Raw genomic sequence first — 21715 nt, 5'->3', positions numbered from 1 at the left:
GAAACAGGTGAACATCATGGAGGTGCTAATTAGCCCCCAATTTAGCTCCATCTAAAGTAATTGATTCTTGATTGCCTTGTTTAAAGGGGGGGGGGTCGGATTGCCTCCACATTAGTAAGGGGGGGGAAGCAGAGAGCTCAGAATTACAGCCAAGGGCAAGAAAAGCAGTTGAACTAGGAAAGCTAGTTTACAAGTCAAGGTAACAATCCTGGATTTCCAGTGTGACAGGGCAAGGTGTTCCCTTGGGGAATTATTAAGATGTTTTGGTGTTTCTTTGCTGTGGCTTGGCAGAGACAAGGCTTAGAATGAAATTAAAGGTTTATGAAGCGGCCATTGCTACACTTTCTAATAGATATGGCATTGTAATCATTTTGATTAAATCCAGCTCGGGTATAAAACTCCTCTATCCCTGCATGAAACTTGGTGCCTGGCTCCCTCCATTCCAGTCATGTGAGAATGTGGCTGGAATGGGGGAAACTGAGGCCTTGATTGGTTGGGCAATTGGCCAGTCAATTAATCCATTTGGTCAATTAATCCACCTGCCAGACAGGTGAGGCTGTAGAAACAGCTTTTGTGGCGAGCTGTTTCAGCATTTGAAATAGTTGCTACTGCATATGCTGATAAAAGTGCTTGCTATCGTAAGGGCATCTGTTTGTATCTGTAACAGTGGAAGCTGTGCCTTTTAAAAGAGCCTAAAGGACACCACCTGTGTATTTAAAACCTTGCAGTAGTGTCCTTGTGACTTCTGTGTCTATCTGCCTGACCATTGACACCCTCTTCATAGTAAGCTTAATGATCTTTATTTCTAGAAAGCAGCTCTTAAATGTTAGTGGTATTTCAGCTGACAAGAGCTTCCAATGTACTTGCTTCCCTGCGCTTCACCAGGCAGTCGCTATGTCCTATTATCCTGTGCTAGGGTGCCTGTGCTTTTGAATTTTTTTTTTTTCATTTTTGCTGTGGTGTGTTTCTCTTGATAGACATGTACTGATGTCACAAATCTTCAACGGCTGAAGTTTAAACAGGGTCAGTAACTTAACTGCTGTTAATTCAGATCTACCTGTCTAACACCTGACCAAAGAAACGGTATTGGTGCTCACTTAAAAAGAGCTTCATACATCTTCCTAACAGCTCGTGCTTGCTGATTAAATCATACACTCAGAGGTTTTCCTCCTGGGGTCAGGGAATCAATAGTAGCTGCACCAAGCTTTCCTTTATAGTCTACATACTGTATCAGAAAAGGCAGCTACACCTGGGAAATAAACAAGCAAGCAAGCACAACAAAACAAAAACACTGCATTTCATAGCATCCAGTTACTGATTCAGACATGCACTGAAAGAGAACAGCATTTCCATGCCAACGCTGCATTATATATGGGAATAGTGATGTCATGTGTGTATTGCTGTATATTATGTTGTATATAATGATTTTCATACAGTATATATAAATAGGATCAACTTGTAAGAGATGATACATCTCAATGTGGTTATTTTAGTGTGTGATATATATATACACACACATACAGTCTAACTTCATTATAAAGAACCCCCTGGGACCTGGAGAAATGTTCGTTATATCAGGTTGTTCACTATAATAGGGTTTGGCAACTTGCTGTATCCGAATAATGAAGAAACGCCCACATTTAATTTAACATCTTTATACAGTAGTTCTGAAAAATAAAAAGTACACTTACATGCTGAATACAGTAATTACGTGCTCTTTCTCTTGAAAAACATATCCAGTGTAGATTGCTTCATATTTTCCGTGCTGTTCTCAATGCACGCTGTTTCAATCTTGTCACCTCCTCACGCCTGTTGCCATGGTTGCAGTTTGTGTGAAGATGGCAGCGGTTGCATACTTCACACATGATTCGCACTACAATAGGTTATCTATGAATCAGCCTTATCTTCGAATTAGCCTACCAAGGTCTTTGTTTTCACTGAGAGAATAATACATTCACACTGGAGAAAGCTCAGTGTCAGTCACTAGCGAGATTGTTTTATCCGGGTAGATTTTGTAAAAGTGATCGTTCTAATAGGGCTAATGTCCATTGCAAAAACGAGTTCTTGCTGCTAGGATAGTTAAAAAAGGGGGTTCGTTATAGTGAAGTAGTAAAATCTAAATAGTAATACTCTCAATAACGTTTAGTGCTTAGTTATGGATAAAGTATTCACACCACTGGATAATTGTTAGTGAAACTATGAAGGCCCACTACCTGATTTTTTTTCTTTTTTTGCCATTTCTCAGGTGCTGTACACTCATTTACAGGTGATATGGGACCCAGTTACTTGCCAGGCAAGTTTATTTCTGGAGAATAGCAAAAACTGTTCCTCTCTTGCAAAGGGCTGTTAATTAGTCCTTAGCATACCTGTCCGATACCGTATTCAGTCTCAAGCTCCGACTGTGCTCGGCTCTGTAATTCTTCAGCTTGGTCAGCATTGCTGACCCTGCTCGTTGTTTTTCATCTCTGTACTGAGAAGATCTTTCAGGTCTATGGATTACTTTGAACCCCCAAATTCTGAGCCATAACAATATTAATAATTTTCTAATGCCTTTACATTCCTAGATCTCAAGATTATGACGTATGAGCTAACCGTTGCTACCACACCCTTTCTCTATCCAGTTTGACCCAAACCATTACAAGCATTCCATTTTTCTATCTAACAGTTTGATATTCACAAAACTCTTGTTGGCATCTTGAAAAGGTCTATGAAAGCATCAGCTACTTTATCCCAACGATTTCTCTCTTTAAAAAAGATTTAAGCTAAAGCTTTATGAGTAGGGCCCAAAGAGAGCTGGAATGTATTCTCCGATTTCAAAGCCCTCGCTAACCTTTAACTGTCTTTAAATAAAGCCCCAGATAAACAGTATGATATCATCTGTTCTAATGAAGCAAGCTCCTTATTACCATATTTAATTTTAATTAAAGCTATGAATCTGCCGGCTTGCGTTCTAGTTGCCAGCAAACACAAAGATCGGCTTGTACGGTCTCTCCAAACCTGTGTGTGAACAACAGCTTGTCCAATGCAGCCAAAGAGAAAGAGGAGACAGATTGTGTGTGTGTGCGTCGATCTGATGCAGCTTCATTTTGTTGTTAGTCAGAATTACAGAGAATATATGGATTACTTTATTACGAGAGAACTACCAACTGTTCCGTGGCAGGGGATGTGTGTATGCAAAAGAATACCTGTGATCCCGATTATTCAAGATGAAGCTCCACCCAAACTGGTGCTCAGTACTGTGGTGTAGAAACATGTGGGGGGGGTGAAGGTGTGTCTGAGCTCTGGTTATACTCAAGGCAATCATGCTGCCATAACATCAAACATGTAAAGGAAGAATTCAATGCGCTGCACCCAAGAACACATGGTACTGTAGAATCCTCCTTGTACATTCCTGATTGCAGTATAACAACACACAGTACACTGGTCTGTCTGTCTGAGCTGTTAGCAACCTATGAATCCCACTGTGAGAAACAGGTACCTGGTAACACAGGTGTTCACTTTGCAACCCACGCTCCCAACACAGTGCAAAATAAGAAGAAGAATCGTTTTAATCAGAAACACATTCTCACCAGCAGCCCTTGTCACTAACTATGGATGGCTGCTTCTCAGAGCAATTACGAGTGCCACTGTAAGAATGCTTCCACATGGACTGGCTCTGTCACTGCTGGGCTGTCATTCTAATTGCCCCCTGGAGTCTGAGGCATCACTGGATTCGTGCCCGAAAGGAGCGAAATGACATTTCTGCAAAGGGCTTTGCTGAACAACTTTACGCCCCAGAATTAGATGCACACCTCAGTTTCAAAGACAGAGAGGTCTTGATGGCACGTACCGTCGCTTGAGACGATACAGAACAAGGAACACCTTTATTGTGCTTCCAATCTTCCTGCAAACAGCTGGCATGCACAGCATTTTATTTTCCCAGTACAGCATGTTGGGGTGGGCTGTGGGGGTGATATTGAGTGTAAAGAGATGCAGTTGGGGGTCAGTGCCACAGCTGGAAATGGAAGATAGACTTCTTTAAACAGATATAGGTTTTGAGATCAATCAGCTACTAGGAACTGGACGAGCACCGATGGACCGGCTGGCCTCCTCTCGTTCGTAACTTTTGTCACGTTCTAATAGATGCGCCTCTGTGACTGCCACAGCCACGGTTAGAGTGCTGGCTTGGGAAGTGGGCCCAGCCTCTGAATCTGAATCTCTTAACCCTGAGCCCCAGGGCTGTGCAAGATCCCTGACTTCAATGTACTACAGATATTTCAAAATATGGTGCGATGTACAGTCAAATGAAATTCCTCATTATACAGCAGACAACAGGCAAGCTTGGTCTGTCAATTTGATTGTGCTGCGTTCATCGCATGGCTCTTCGGACAGCCTCCTCCTCCATGCCTGAGCATCGTGTGTCTGTCTTTACAACGAGGACTGCAGCTACTCTTCTGCTGTAACTACTCCAGGCTCCAGTGTTTAAAACAGGACTCTCTTTTTAATGCATCAACCAGAAAGCCTAGGTTTGAAAGCAATGCTTTATATGGCATTTCTTTTCTGTCAGAACCCTCCTCTTTCTGTCACCTAATTGGTCAAATGTTCTCCTGGGAGTCACTGATTGGTCCAAGAGCAGAACCTGGCTTTCTCATTGGCCCTTGGACTGAAGACGGTAAATAAGGTTGAACCACTACAATATTGAAGTTTCAAACTCTGCATTCTTAGATAATGTGAGGGACTTTCACATTGCAATCTATACGTGATGGCCTAACCTCCCCAGAGTTCCAAGCCATTCCATTCCGATCCAGTTTCTTTCTGTCTAATGCTACACTATAAATAGCTGCTGTACTGTCAAGATTTTTATAGAACAGTATGGGGCGTATTTTCAGAAGTCATTTACACATCCATTTTCAAATGAATACAAATGTATTTGTGGAGACATTTATAACAATACAAATGATAAAAGAAATTCACAAATATTTCACATATCACTATATAGGTATGGATAAAACATGTTCCATGCCTGAAGATGTCAGTGTGTATTCTGCTTTCTGTTGTTAATCTTTAAATTATTATTATTATTATTTATTTATTAGCAAACACCCTTACCCAGGGTGACTTAACACCCAATTTAAGTTAACCTGCTTTTGAAAACAATGTGATTTATTATATCTGCACACTAATACGGTTTCTGAAATATCTTTACTTTCCAAGGCAAACCTTATCTAAAGAGGCGAACCTTCTCTAATTGTTTTGTTTGCCAAGTTTCAATTTTGCTGATGAAGCCAATAAAAGAGGATGCAGAACAGTGTTTTTATATATATATATATATATATATAATTATTTGTTTATTTAGCAGACGCCTTTATCCAAGGCAACTTACAGAGACTAGGGTGTGTGAACTATGCATCAGCTGCAGAGTCACTTACAATTACGTCTCACCCGAAAGACGGAGCACAAGGAGGTTAAGTGACTTGCTCAGGGTCGCACAATGAGTCAGTGGCGGAGGTGGGATTTGAACCGGGGACCTCCTGGTTATAAGCCCTTTTCTTTAACCACTGGACCACACAGCCTCCTATATATATCACGATAACGATTGGAACAGCATAATAAGTTTCATGGAATTATTTAATTAGCTAGAATAGCCCCACACCTTTTAATACTGTTCACGAACAGAACCCCAAAAATACAATGCATTTAGTGCAGTAAACTCTTCACAGACTAGAGCAGGTTGATTAGTTACAGCGGGTTTAAAAGGGACACAACCAGAATAAAATAGGTTAATACAGCAGCTAACCTTGCTTGGCACTTAAGTATCTGATGTATCGCACACTCTTAACAGCTACCTTTACTCATCAAAGCAACACTGTAAGGTTAAGTGGAGAACATTACAGCTTGCCATGCACCCATGTGAATGCAGAGGATGAGTCGTTAGCTGGCAAATGGGAAGAGCACGAAAATGTTTCGATAAAACTGGGTGTTCATTCGAATAAATTACATACGGAAAACTGCTGAGCTGAACTGTGGCAATAAAATCTGAGACTTCTGTACTGCATCTTGTGAGGGGAAAGTCACCTGTGAGAGAGCACTTTATAAACCTGAAGTGGATATGACAAAAAACCTTGTAAACAGCTGATATTATTTCTATAAGCACTTTTTCTATTACGCAGACCCAAATTTTACAGAAGTTGTAAAGAACATTCTCTCCTGTTCATTTTCAGTCGCCAGTGTTTCTATCCTTTGTTTTTTTCCCCACACACTATGGTGTTCCATTTCCCCGAAGAAGCAAAGCAAACAGCAGGAGGGCTCTGTCACTAAGAGAAGGCTCACCAGCGCTATTAAAAAAGATTCATTATGCTTCCGACTCACACCGTGCGCTTCTCTTATTTTGTTTTTGTGAACATCGTGAAGACACTTGAGTCTCCAAGGGATTTACAGCATCCTGGAAAAAAAACAAACAAATACTTCTACTGAATGTACAGCGAAGGCCAAAAGTTTTGCATCACCTAGAATTTTATGATTGAGACAGATTATATATATATATATATATATTTTAGATATTTTATTTAACATCATGTAATCAAAGAAACTACAAAATGAAGAGTCTACCGGAAGCTATTTGTAGTTATTTCATGTTAAATTAAAATGTCAGTATATGGAAAACTACAAAGCAGTATGCAATTCAATTATTCAGCAGGTTTCGTTCCACTTTATGAAGCAAAATTATCTAATTCTATCGGGTGATGCAAAACACTTTTGGCCATAGCTGTACAACACATTCCAGTTGAATTATTATAGGTTACTTTACAAATCAGGGATTGCACAGCATGGCCCACTCCAGTCCATTCCCAAATCACTGTAGCACCAAAAAAACCACCAGCCAGGAGCTCAAACACGACAATAAAACCACCAGGCAGGAGCTCAAACACGACAATAAAACCACCAGGCAGGAGCTCAAACACGACAATAAAACCACCAGGCAGGAGCTCAAACACGACAATAAAACCACCAGGCAGGAGCTCAAACACGACAATAAAACCACCAGCCAGGAGCTCAAACACGACAATAAAACCACCAGCCAGGAGCTCAAACACGACAATAAAACCACCAGCCAGGAGCTCAAACACGACAATAAAACCACCAGCCAGGAGCTCAAACACGACAATAAAACCACCAGCCAGGAGCTCAAACACGACAATAAAACCACCAGCCAGGAGCTCAAACACGACAATAAAACCACCAGCCAGGAGCTCAAACACGACAATAAAACCACCAGGCAGGAGCTCAAACACGACAATAAAACCACCAGCCAGGAGCTCAAACACGACAATAAAACCACCAGCCAGGAGCTCAAACACGACAATAAAACCACCAGCCAGGAGCTCAAACACGACAATAAAACCACCAGCCAGGAGCTCAAACACGACAATAAAACCACCAGCCAGGAGCTCAAACACGACAATAAAACCACCAGCCAGGAGCTCAAACACGACAATAAAACCACCAGCCAGGAGCTCAAAATGAAAATATGTACACTTTAAATGAATCATCGCCAACGCTTTATTTCCAGTGTCGTAAATAAGCATTTCATGAATATGCAATGAACAACTTGCTGAAGTTTAATAGACATGCCATGCATGTGTGTATCTGTCATTAGACTGTCATTGGAGCTCATATTTCATATGTATGTTGAGCAGGTTTTTGGCGACTTGGTAGTTTCCTGCTCCAGTAAAAAAAAAAAAAAAAAAAGCATTACAAAAGACTGCTATGCAGCGTTACTGATATTATTCTGTAAGTATAGCTTCCAGTTTTCGGTTTTTATTTTCCATCCCTCTCCATCCCTTTAACCCTTACTTAGTAGTTCTCAAGCCTTAATTGAATACCAGATTGTTTAAATTAGCGACGCAGTACTAGAAACTAACGCAGTGGAAATTAATAAACTGAATTCAGTGATCAGAGCCAGAACGAAATGCAGGTTCAAATACAATCAGGTGAGATCAATGCACCTCGTTTGTTAACTAAATCAAGATATGAGGGTAAAAAGAAACAGCTTCCTTTGGTAATTAGTGTTTGATTAAGAAAGCAAATCGGCTCAAAATATGTTTAAAAGGAAATCACATGATCAAAAATAAAACCCCCAAACTAGAAGCCCTATCTATAAGCTATCCACACTATCTAAATAATGTGCATTTAAACCACACGACTGCCATTCACAATCATGTATTCAGATTGTGATGATCGTGTGAATAGGGTATTAGTAGCTTTACACACCAGTCTTTGTACGTGATCTTTACTGGAGCAGGAAACTAGCAAGTCTCAAAACACATGCTCAACATTAAATTGTGGTTCCTCAAGGAATAGACTTTAATGCTGTAAAAAATTACATTTTATATATTATATATAGCAACAAATATGTATGCCAAGTTTAATTAAAATTCAAATTGGAAATTCTGAAGATAATTTATCCCTCCAATCAGAGGCCAAGAACTTGTGCAAAAGAATTGTGACCTAGATTTAAATACTTCTAGAACAAAGTACAGTTCTGTATCCTGAGACGGGCTCTAAATCTGTATAGAGATTGAAACTGTCTGCGCTCTCTATAATCCATCATGCATTCCTCAGATATATATATAATTTAAAAACACAGGACATGTAATTATGTCTGGCAGTTTGATATGCAAAATGATACTTTACTGCAGTTTTTGTGTGGCTCAAAGATAGCAAAGTATGTTTCTATTTTCAAGAACCTTATCCTAAGGTTACAGCCAAAACTGTCTCTCTTGCTTTCTTGTCCAAACCAAAAATTATACAGGAAAAAAAACCTGTTCTCCTCAATAACTTTTTCTTGGTAAAGTCCAGTGTATAGTGTTGCACTGCCAGGTGCCTCACCCCTCAAATACAGCAGGACCCTGAAGTCTTCACCTCGACCCAGTGAGCAGTTTAAACTCCTATTCCTCCACTGAAGAAATCACACATCCCTCCTTGAAGTGATTCCAAGGGTTATCAATTGTGCTTCATGATGATAGAAACTACCAGCGTCAAGGTTTGTGACTTACAATCCTTACACACGGTACTGTATTTAGATTTAAATTCCTCAACACAAGCCTAAATGGCTAAAACACAGTAATCCTTATAAACATTAACATCATAAAAGCATAGCAAAGTGCAATAAAGCCTAGTAAAATGTAAATCCCACACCGGTATGATAAAGCACATTAAAAAAACATGGTCAGCTATGGTAAATGCATTGTATAACCATAGGAAACACAGGGGAAAAACTACAAAAATGTCCATGTGTGTACTATTGTAAGGGATGTGTCTGCTCTAAAAAGCACATGTTCTAAGAAGTAGCCCTACAACAACTGGGCAGCAGTGTGGAGTAGTGGTTAGGGCTCTGGACTCTTGACTGGAGGGTCGTGGGTTCAATCCCAGGTGGGGGACACCGCTGCTGTACCCTTGAGCAAGGTCCTTTACCTAGATTGCTCCAGTAAAAACCCAACTGTATAAATGGTAATTGTATGTAAAAATAATGTGATATCTTGTAACAATTGCAAGTAGCCCTGGATAAGGGCGTCTGCTAAAAAAAAAAAAAACTGAAGCGGCATGTATAGTTTGTATACACTTAGATTCCAGCCTGGCCAATGTAGCATTGTTCAAGAGAAAACACACACACATCTCCACTGTAAGCCAGTCCAGGTGTCTCAGTTCCTCCAAGCAGGAGTCCAATAAGTTCAGCAGAGTCCAGACACTCGTTCCGCCACATAGCTGGTAGCGCTCCAGCAGTCCTGCAGTCTGTGCTAATGAAGCCACTGTGAGAACAGTCTCACCTTGCACACCTGTCCCAGATCTATTATTCATCATTTCGTTGACTCATGCCAGAATTAAAAGGGAGTGAAATCCAGCTCGCTGTGACCATCAACGAGCAGATCACAGAGAAGACAGCCATCTGTTACGAACATACTCTGTCTCAGCAGCTCCAGCAACCAGCCTTGCAAAATATAGAGCCTCTGAAAAGCAGGGGGCTTCCAAAGATGTGGGAGGCTGAACATCCCATGGCATGCAGTTGAAACGCAAGGCAGGCTTGACACGCACACAAACAACAAGAATGCAAGGACCCTGTGCTGGAAATGGACCAGGCATCTTCACACGTTTAGATTAAGGGGAAGCTGCACAGCAGGCTCAAGCAACAACAATGTTCATGTCGTTTATGTTTTTTAAACAGACTGGTCTGTCAGGCCAAAGGAAAGGAAAAGGAATGTTTAGCTGGACTACACACCACTTCAGTATTGTGCTTGTAAAACATATTACAGGTTTAAACTACGGGTTTTAATCTTGACATTTTCTAATGATCAATTAATCACCCGATCTCCAATCGATTATTTGATTAATCACACCTGGTGATATGGAATTGTATTGAAAGACAATTACAAATAATACAAAGTAGTAACATAATGCTATTTACTGCAATGCTTCACAATGCCAGCTAATGTTTAATATACATACATTTTACTTACATGTAATTTGACAGTTTGAAAATATTTGCTTACATGTCATTGGAAGTTCTTTCGAAATACCCATCACCCTTTTTCAAGATTTATTTTTCTTGCACCAGTTTTTGATACTGCACTCAGGTAGACAAGATTAAATCGATCAATTATTTTTGAATCGATCAAAGCCCACAGGTGTGATTGATCCATGAATCATTAATCGATTACAACCCCTAGTTTTAACAGTAACACATTTGTTTTTTACTTCCTTCTATCAAAAACAAGCTCTTCTCCAGCTCTAAACCAGAAGAGCTGGACAGTCCTGCTCTAGAGGTCAAACTGCAGTCGCCTCTCTGGTGCATGTCAATGCAATTCTTTCATTTCAGGCTAATGAAAGCCATTACTCTGATCTATATATACAAATCCCATCCAGGGAATGAGCAGGCAGCGCTCCATTTAGAATTCACCTGGATTTCCCCATTAGACATGAAAAATGTATCAAATAAAACAAGTCAAAGCGGAGTCCTATTACTAGAAATGAGAGGAACTGTAGCCTTTACTTAATCATTTTTTGAATTTAACATCCTGTAATGGACTGCCATGTTATTGTAAAGTAAAAAAAAAAAAAAAAAAAGAATTGAAATCACACTGTAGGCCAATTTGTAGCACCTTGCTCTGCTGTCCTAATAGAATTTGTATTTTTTTATTTTAAAAGGCAGCCTTGGAATACAGTAGCCTATGTAGCAGTTTACTTGAAAATGTATTGAAATCCCGGGATGCCTTCCTCAAAACCTGGAAACGATCCATGGAAAACTTGGACAGGTGGCAACCCTACGCTTTGTATTTCTGCAGTCTACAGTCAGAGTTCCTGAGTTCAGGGTTCATTTCACTTACGTGGTACAGGGATGTGTCTGGGATGGGAGTGCTTATTGATTCTTGCCTCATCATTTCCATCTGCACACCGGGCTGCAGTGCATAGTGGATGGGGCTGCCCCCCTTCTCGCCCTTCTTTTTGGATTTCTTCCCCGTGTCTCGTTTGCTGCTCCTCTGCGTCAGGTACTCTTCTTGAGAGACTTTATCTTCACTCACATACCGCAGGAGGGAGGTTTCTGCGCAAAAAAACAAAACAAAACAAAAAAGAAATCTTCAAATACTGTCCATCACTGGCAATCCTGGCATGTGCTCTGTAATATATACAAGATGCATCTCCCTGCTCCTGTAAGCATGACAACAGAACTGACTGACTGACAGACTCTTCCTTTTTACACGACTTGAATAAGCAAGTTAGCTTTTACCAGAACTTAAAATGCTAGGTATTAGGAAACCCTTAATACAGACAAATCAGCCAGTGTATACACAGTACACCTACACTGAAGTCTGATCCTCTGATAAACACTGGAAGACATTGGCCTTTCGTCTGTTAATCGTCAAAATTCCTGGTCAAACATATTACAGATAATCTGCTGCCCTCCGCTCCCTGCTGGTCATCTGAAACAGTGCAGCACTACAGCATTCTATACAGTCAAAATAACTGATCACTTACTTTCTTTTTAATATGCTACGGATGAAAGCTAGCTCATTTCGTCTCTATGGCCCCTGCAATGATGCTTCATTTCATCACAGTGTTTTCAATGACCCCCTATAATGCAAATCTCTCCTGCTTGTTTATGGAAAGTATAATTAGATCCATACTGGACGGGGAAGGCAATTAAGATCAGCGAGTTCATATTCTTTCCTAAACCTGCAAGCGCTTATCAACACTGAAGAGCATCTATTCAGTGGACTTCTTGCTTTAAACTTGAAGGCATACTACCTCTTCCTTCTTTAATATTGAAAGAAAAAAAAACTGCTTCAACATAATTAATGGCTTATGCCTTCAGCATTTGTAAAAAGGTAATCCATCCACACACATACGAAATAAAAATAAGCAGTAAAAGTTGACATTTGGGCCAATGCTTTCCCCAGTGTTAAATCTGTTCTGTTCACTTACACAGACAAATGAAATCACCAGTGGTCTAAAACCATGCAAGAAGGCAACAGTTTACAGTTTTACTGCAGTGAATTCCACTTAACTACAAAACATAGGCAATAAAACACCTGTACCTGTCATAATGCCATACTGCACAACCTACAAATAGCCTACATTGATAGACAACATTCAGAGGGCGTGTACTAGAACAGAGATTGTCTTTCATCAAGCAGAAAAAAGGTCAATTCCTTTACCAGAGATTGGGGACCTCACATTGAACAATCAGGTTGAAGGAAATCGCCCATCCATTTTCTAATAAACATTTAAAATGCAAGCTTGTGCAAAACGTTTGCAGGCCCCAAACAGTTGGGAATTAAACAATTTATCTGTGTATACTCGGTAAACAAATGTGGTCCCTGCCTTGTGTCTAGAATTACGCAAGCAGACTGAGATTAAACACATGCTCGATCCTCCATTCACACTTTATGAAAAAAATAAATAAGACAGGCTGTGAATACATGGCAATCCCAAGTTATTCCTCTCAACACGATTACACACAAACACCACTTGGGAGCCGGGCACCACAGATCACTGTGCAGAGTTACAGACTGCCTGCCCTGCGATGAAGACTGCTGGAGTCAGACAAAGCCACCGCTCACCCCATCACTGAGGACAGGGAGCCTGCACCATCCCATTGCAGTAACACTGTCGAGCTGCAGTCATCAGGCAGCATTTGTACTGCATGTCCCAAAGGGATGGTAAAGACACAAAAGAATTAGTGCGGCAAGCTGGCATCTGTTTCACGTTGAACAAAACTGTGAAATAGTTTAGTTTTTTTTAGTTTTTAAAAGCTTTATAAGTAATATATTACAGCGTATACCACTAGAGTGGGTGTATCTAGCGTGGGATACATTTCTGTTATTCCACTTACAGTAAGTGCAATACCATGCTTACCGGGACTAGTTTCAAATGTGGCTTTGCTCGCATTCCAATCCAGTGGTGTGCTGCTGAAATTGACACACTGAGCTCCCGGTTCTAGCTAAAAAGACGGTTTGCGAAGAGGCCATAAACAGGGTTCGAAATGAATCCGATTCGAAGCATAGTCTGTTGAAAATGAAAGCAAGGATCCACCAGGTAAAATAATCCCTGAATGAATTGATCAGCTGCTTCCCCTATTGACAGACAGGCTTTCAGCCAATAACATGCTTTGGCCCCGAAGTAAAGCCGTAACAGACTCCCTGGAAGACACAGCTTGCAAACGGAGATCTTTGTGTAGTACCACTTGTCTGTTTTAAAATGAAAATGCATGTTTGCTATAACACGCGTTTCTTTAACAAACCGCTTGTTTGAGCCCTATATACCTCGGGAAGATGTATGGAATTACTTTCATTTTTTTAATTAAATATCCTGTGTGTGAGATTTTGCAGCACAGTAATAATAATAATAATAATAATAATAATAATAATAATAATAATAATGTGCCCCTCATTAATTCTGTCCACAGCAATGCTGTGGCAATACCCATAAAGCAGCATCCTGTGCAGGTTCAGTGGGTTACCTGTTTTCACGCACCATGTGTTTCTTTCCTCCTCTATTATCTCCCTGCTTCCTCATAATCATATAGATTAACTTCCGTTCTTCTCAATAAGCGAAACCTATTTTTAGATAATAAATCTATGTCATTGAAACATTAGAGAGCAAATTACACCCCCCTCTTCCCCCTGCCCCATTTTTTTTATTTTTATAAATGAAGTGTCAAATAACCTTCTATTCCATTTGGGCCCAGCACTTACAGTCATTTAAATGCACTCACCTCGTCTCCCCTCTCGCTTAAGCTTGCTCGGATCCTCATAATCACCGACCCAATTATATTCCACTGGCATAGAAAAAGGTCTCAGCCTGCCTAGAAGGAAGAGAACAGAACTCAGTGTGCGCTCCATTCACTCCCAGTAGAGCCCCTTTGTTTAGGGATGCTCCAATACTCCAACGCACACGTACACATCAGGGATGGGAATAATAACTGCCACTGCATAGCGATCTGAAATACTCTAAGTTTTACATATCGGCTTAAAACAGTCAAACTTGAGCAAGCTTCATACAAACAGAACTCCCTGGAAATTAGACTTTTAGTCTCAGGGAGTAATTATCCTGGTTATGTGGGATAAATAGATAAGAGATGTAACAATTAATCGGTTAATCAATTATTGATCGCTATGGATTTTCAATTACACATTCATGGACGGATGAATATTTCAATGCCTGTCAATGGGTCCCAATGTAAGTTTGACACGCAGTACAGACAGGCAGTTGGACAGACAGACAGCCAGCCTACTGTACATACACCCCTAGATTATGATACACTCTAAAGTGTGACGTTCCGTATTTATTCCCTGCCATGTATCTCCCAGCAGGGATATGCACCCTCAGCAGGGGACAGTAATGCAATACATTGTATCCAGTTACTGACTCAACACTCCGCAGGCTGGCCTTCTCCCCCCAGCAGCAGCTGTGGCCGTGTCTCTAGTGAACAGCATTGAGGGAGGCTAAGCTCCGGATACATCACTGTTCCTCAATGGCTGTGATGTGACGTCAGCCTCATTTTGCTCAGCGCAGGTACTCTCTTCGGTAACAGCCAGTTCAATCTGCTGCCTCTGTCAGAGTTCTCTGAACTAACATTCAGATTCACTTACTGCTAGAAGTTAAAAGCACCCACTGCATACACCTGAGTGTCACCATTAACATGCCACTCCCCGCAACACTCTGCCTTAGTAGAACGATGCAGGGGGACAGGTTTACAGTTACACACTGCCCTTAATAAAACGATGCAGGGGGACAGGTTTACAGTTACACTCTGCCCTTAGTAGAATGATGCAGGGGGACAGGTTCGGTTACACTCTGACGTACAGATGTACTTGGAGGTTAGACATGATTCTCAGAGCTCTATTCATGCGACAGTAGGTATTAAACGATACAGACTGAATATAAACAACAAGAAGGATACAATCATTAAAATCATAAACAACTTCAAACACTAGAATGTACCTCAAAGCGTTAAATTCTATCGTGAATGATAGCCATGTTAATACAGCACTGGCAGATGCTCATAAAAAAAAGGATTAAAAAACATGCAGAATAGAACTATATTACACATATGCAGTATCACCATTCACAACTCTGTATGACTGTGTGATGGGTAGGCTGGCCCATATTACACATATGCAGTGTCACCATTCACAACTACTGTATGACTGTGTGACCCTCATCTCTCTGCATCTCCGCCACATTATTGCTTGAAAAAAAAAAAAAAAACGCATGCACTGGCCTTCCTAGACTTTGCCGTCTACCCACAGAGTCTAACAAACGATTTGCAGCACGGCAGTTGTTTTCTATCTCACATGGGAGCAGATCTAATATCTGAAGAAAGTTATTATTGTAAAACGTATTATATTGTTTACAGAGATTACTGTGTTCATTCTGTTACTGGGGAAAAAAAAACATTTGAAACATTAGCGTCAGCAGAATATTCTGAATCCATACTAAAACTTTGTCTTATTCTTTTTTAACTTAAAAAAAGCTTTACGGTACAGCAAATAGGAATTCCAATAAATTGAGCCAGCTGGGAGGAGCTTGGCTGTTGTCCCATGTGCCCAGCTACTGTGTGTCCAGTGGCTCTGCACGGCACAGCGGGCTGGTTGATCCCCTGCACACACACACACACACACACACACGCATGCACGCAAACACACGCACGCACGCACACGCTGCCTGCTCCTCTAAGCTCTGCAGCAGGTGGGCTGTCGTTCACATGGGGACACAGATAACACCACACTACTCTTGTTACCACTGAAAGAGAGAACAACTCTGCCAAAAGGTCAAGTCGATTTCAGTCACAATGAGCAAGACGACAGATCTGATAGACCGACGCAGTTGAGGGAACATGCGCCAAGGGAACAATCCACTGTGTCTTTGGTGGGGAATGCATTTCTTTTTACACCCACTGTAGGTGGATTTCCAAAGAGTGTTTCAGGTTTGCCTCCATCCTTTTCAGTTCCATGTGCGGCTGTGTCACCCAGCCCATTTCCTCTTTCAGAGGCCTCGAGTACAGCAGTGATTCCTCCCCCGTCCCTCACCCTGGCACTTCTCTACAGAAGAAGAGCGGATCAACTTCCCCTTCCTTCCAGCGCAGTTCAAATGAATGACTTTAATTTTAAACTGTGCACTCAGTGTACCCATTAACTGCGGCCACAGGGAGTTACAACGTCCACTGGTCTGTTGGCTGTGTAACGGCACTTTATAAATAAATTCAATGAATATTTATTTTATTAGTGTTTCATTTTTCCCTAAGGTTATGAATCCATCTCTAGGTCAGCTTCTGGTTTGCGTCAGTAACGCTGAGGAACAGTACGACAATAAACATTGAGTCACTCTGCCTCAACAGTAAGCCTTTCCGATAACTAATGAACTCCAATTACATTTCAGCCTCAAAACAGTTTGCTATAAATGTGTTATTGAAAGAAAACAAGCTGGGGAAAAAAATGGCCAATTTAGAGTAGCTCAGTTTTAAAATATGTTTTTGGATAAGCAGTAACAATGCGAGTATGATATATGAATGTGAGTAATGACAGATATCTCTATGTATGATTCTGAAACGCTAGCTAAATAATGTCCTCACCAGGGTTCATCAATGGATAAGCAGTTTTGTAGTTTGTATGGATTTTTTTTCTCTCTAATTTAGAGTTTTGTAGCATTGCTTAGTCTGAGCTCTGGTCCTGCACACACGCACACACACACACACACACACACACACACACACACACGGATGACCAGAAGCTGCATGGAAGAATCCATGGAGAAGTCAAAGTCATCAGGGTACTATAGGGGCACTGGGCCAGGGTGTTGACGTCCCTGCTCCAGGCAGTTTCTGACCAGCTAACTGTATGAATTGGCAAGAGGAGCCAATGAAGCTTCTGAAATAGTAAAAGTCAACCCCAGTCACTATTTCAATCTCAGCACACAGACCTGCACCAGAGGACACATTTGGAAGTTGAGCAGAGCGATTCAGAGCAGAGTTTAGGCGGCACTGTCTTCTTTACACAGAGTGGTGGGTGTATAGAAAGCTGTGTTGTTGCTGCTGATTGACGGAGATCCTTCACAAGCAGTCTGGCTGCGGCTCTGGGATCCGTCCACTATTAGGAACTGGACAAGCAGCATTGGGCTGAATCACGACTTTTCTTATGTGCTGGAACTTAGCAACATTACAGAACATAAAAGACTCCTGCAGTTTTATTCTGCAAAGGAACTGCGCTTGTTAACGCAGACGGACAGGAGAAGAAGCTGTGAGTTTATTTTAAAAATGAACACGATTTTCTCCAATGCCCTTCTGTGTGACACTGTCTGAGAAGAGCAGATTCCTACTGGATGACCAGAGCCTCCTAGAGCACCACCGCAGCACCAGTATTAGAGCACATTAGGAAGATGCTGCTTCTGCTGCCCAGTGTTTTTGTGTTGCGTTTTTAGATGCCAATGTGTTACGTACGTGTGTCACAATCCATTTTTTTGGCAATCACTTAACCACCAGTATGGGAGTATCCAGAGATTTTGCAGGTCTCTTATTACTCTTATTTTATACCATTATCCTAGCTCCATAAATGTTGTTGTTAGCCAACTTATAAATGCACTTTAATGCTGTTCAAATACAATGTATTAGAACACCCCACTCCTTCTGTTGTTTTGATTTGCTGCGCATATGAAATCAAACCACTGTAACTTAAAATAGGTAAATTAGTGATTGCCTAATTTAATTGATGACTTTAAATCGCACATGCAATTCATTTAAAATAGTAAGAGAAAAGGACCACATTGCCACAAATGATAAAATGCATGAGAAGTTGTTTAAAATGCCTGCTTAAAGCCCAACGTGGTCTCACATTTTCACACGTGAATGCATATTGTTTCTATAATCACCGATTACTGACTCCTCTGTAACCGGGTGTGAGAGAATTAATGACCCGTTCAGTGCGCTGGGCCCATCAGCAGCACTAAACCTGGGTAAAAGCAAGAATCTTGAGGAAATGGGGTACTCTGTCGCTCACGGTCGATAATGAATAACAGGCACTGGGTAGTGAGAGCAATGGAGTGTGTCGGGGAGGATAAAGGAGATTAATAATGCTGCACAATGTGATGTGCTTTTAAGGGGTTTAGAAGATGCTTTGAGCAGCATCTGGGCATCGGGGGGAGATATAGACACTGCTACTCCGTTATAATGTGATTGTCGGGGTCCATAATTAGGAGGCCGTGTTTATTTGTATTTTGCCTTTGGCATTTTTGTTTCCGAAATGATTTACAATGCCCACAAGCCAAATTAAGCCACACCAAAAACAATAAACAGTCTTGCACTCTCACAGCAGCACATTCACACAGAAGCTTGTCTCACTAGGCTCTGCCCGCGCTCATGTAGGCACCCCCCTATATGCTTTCATGTCCCAGCCTTCCTTGACGTTCCTGCAGAAATCGAATAAAACAAAAGCGAATAAAACAAACAAACAGTCTAATTCATTGTCTTTAGCGCAGAGCATTTTTTTTCCTAGAGCAGCCCTCTTCGGAGTCAATCTTATCCAGAAAACCTCTTAGTTTTTCTTCATCTTTTAGCTATCCATGCAATATAGATTCTGCAACATCTTTTGAAACTGTGATACTGTGTTAGGGAACACTAACACTCAGCTTCATAGGATTCTGGCTGGGGATGAAATCTTTACAAAGCAAAACAAAAGGATTGGTTGCAGATTGCTTGTAAAGAGAAGAGCAGTGGTTTACCATAGGTAGGCGTGCTGTCTCTGCGGCTCGGTCCCCCTGCCCTTCCCTTCTCATACTCATAGCAGTACAGCACCGTGTCCTCTTCCACCATGGTGACGCGCTTGCGGTATTCCTGGTCCAGGAACGAGTTGGGCGATTCCGAACCTTTCGCCACCGGCACTCCCCCATGGTGCCTGGGAATGTCGTCGCTGATGAGGTTTCCCTTCTCGTCTCTGCTGGAGCAAATAAAACGGAGGACGGTCAGAGTCGTTGCAAAGGCTTTATTAGGAACCAGTCACTGCCGTTACAGTATTTCCAGCAGCACTGCAGATTGGAGACAGCCTTGTGAACACCATCGTGTTACTGATGTAACATTCATTTCATTACACACATTCCTGTAAGAACATGTAAAAGCTGTTAACCAGTTATTACCATGTTATTACAGGGTTGCTGTAATCTAAAGTGCTACCGGATTGTCTTCCTCTGCTGGCAGGAAGAATGATTCCTGCACTCTGTGGAAGCTGATTCGGTTTATCATACAGAACATTATTCTCATCATACAGATCATCATTCAGAACATTCTCATCATACAGAACAACATTCTCATCATACAGAACACTCATCATACAGAACATCATTCAAAACATTCTCGTCATACAGAACATCATTCTCATCATACAGAACAACATTTTCATCATACAGAACATTCTCATCATACAGAACATCATTCAAAACATTCTCATCACACAGAACATCATTCTCAAAAGGACCATTACACAGTAGATCAACGACTCTTTTTCAACTAGAAAATCCATTTTACCATGCCACCACACTATAGATGAACTTCCTGTGCAGCAGGCAATGGGGATCCCAACTTTAGCTACTGTAGAGTTTCAGTCCTAAAACATTCAACAGTGCTACATTTAGAAATAAAAAAGTGCTGTACAGCAAATACATGGGAGTGAACTGAAAGCTTCAGTCTCTTAAGATAAACAGTGGTAAGATGATGGATTTTAACGCTTTGCTCATTAACCCTTTTGGACTTTGGAAGTACTGGCTAACTAGCTTTTATTTATGGAGTGCCAGAGCAACAATATCTCCTAAGCAGAGAGTGGCTTCTGCATGTGACTGGGAACACAGCAGCAGACCTGGGAGTGTAGGGTTCGGCGGGCGGGGGAGGGATGTATAGGTCCTGCAGAGCCGAGCTGTCCCGCTTGGAAGGCGTGCTGATGGTGCTGGAGGGGGTGGCCACGCTGCTCGTGGGACTTCTGGGGATAATGGGCTGAGAGGAGAGGAGAGAAGGTAATGAACACCGAGGCGTCATGGCTTGATAATGTGAAGTCAAACCGGTTATCAACTTTTATACAAGTCGCACACAGCCCTCACTGCACAGCAGATACAGCCATCACATACACACGTACACACATTTCTGCTGGAAAGCAATGGCATTTCACAGAACAGAGACAGTAATCTTTGCCTGGATCTTTCCAGTTTAACCCTAACCACTTGTGTATACTGTCCGCTGTCCTTCGGTTTATATTATATGGAATTATTTCCTGTAAGTGATGGTACATAGCAATATCATAGCACGGCTCCCCCGCCATTACTCTGACTGAAGTTTCTTGGAATGAACTCCAGCAGCAGAGAGAGAGAGAGAGAGAGAGAGAGAGAGAGAGAGAGAGAATGCCCTAAAGATCATGATATTTAAGGATAAACATACTAATTTATTGCTACATTGGTATGATCGCAGTCTAAGGGTCAGAATATTTAAGGATATATAAACCGATCTATTGCTACATGTATGTGTGGATTGTTCCAGGGACAGTGCTATACCTCCTGGGAAGGTTTATTAATTCTCAATGCACCAAAAAGTCTATACAATAAATGAAGAGAACAGCTTGGGCAAGACCAGGAGAGCTGGTATTGATGTTTAAAATGGAATGCCTGCCATGAAATTCTCAGAGGAACCTGTGGATGCCAAGGAGAGAAGGAAAGGAAAAAATGAAAAGGTCTGGCTGGGGGGGAAATACAACAACAGCTAAATCACTGGAGGAATTAGACGCCAGATGATATAAAAAGAATAAAAAAAACAACCTACAAGAAAACTGACCACGGTGGACACTGTGAGAGAGAGAGAGAGAGAGAGAGAGAGAGAGAGAGACTGACATGAATGTATAATGTGGTATCTTGTAACAATTGTAAGTCGCCCTGGATAAGGGCGTCTGCTAAGAAATAAATAATAATAATAATAATTAAGCCTTGCTACATGGAATTGTTCTTGACATGCTACAGTGGGTAGAATGCTCTCAGGGCATCAACAGAAAGCATGTGTTTTTTCCACATATAATGAATGCCCCTCATTCTCCCCAACACACTGCACAGTATATCCATCTTAATTATGAATAGCACAAATCAAACACAAGTAATGTCCACTCCTCCGATTGAGCTTCCTAATAATCCTTGTAATGGCTTGGCATCCTCACACCAC

The 21715-nt window shown here is 41.3% G+C and overlaps 1 protein-coding gene across 7 annotated transcripts in view; it reads right to left on the bottom strand.

Moving 5' to 3' along the window:
• LOC131696630 (connector enhancer of kinase suppressor of ras 2-like) overlaps window positions 1–21715 on the bottom strand; it is a 127745-nt gene that overhangs the window by 45934 nt on the left and 60096 nt on the right. For 4 of the 7 annotated variants that reach the window (XM_059030767.1, XM_059030760.1, XM_059030763.1 and 1 more), the window contains 4 exons: window positions 20376–20509; window positions 19249–19463; window positions 14249–14338; window positions 11361–11575 (listed from right to left, as the gene is read on the bottom strand). In XM_059030767.1, coding sequence (XP_058886750.1) covers window positions 11361–11575; window positions 14249–14338; window positions 19249–19463; window positions 20376–20509 — 654 coding nt within the window. The remainder of the gene's footprint in view (window positions 1–11360; window positions 11576–14248; window positions 14339–19248; window positions 19464–20375; window positions 20510–21715) is intronic. The other 3 variants (XM_059030762.1, XM_059030764.1, XM_059030766.1) reach the window with 1 other exon arrangement.

The sequence above is a fragment of the Acipenser ruthenus genome, chromosome 9 (genome assembly GCF_902713425.1).
Source record: "Acipenser ruthenus chromosome 9, fAciRut3.2 maternal haplotype, whole genome shotgun sequence".
In the NCBI taxonomy this organism is placed as follows: domain Eukaryota; kingdom Metazoa; phylum Chordata; class Actinopteri; order Acipenseriformes; family Acipenseridae; genus Acipenser; species Acipenser ruthenus.
The sequence above is the reverse complement of the archived record's forward strand: the minus strand, read 5'-3'. Positions and strand labels throughout refer to the sequence as shown.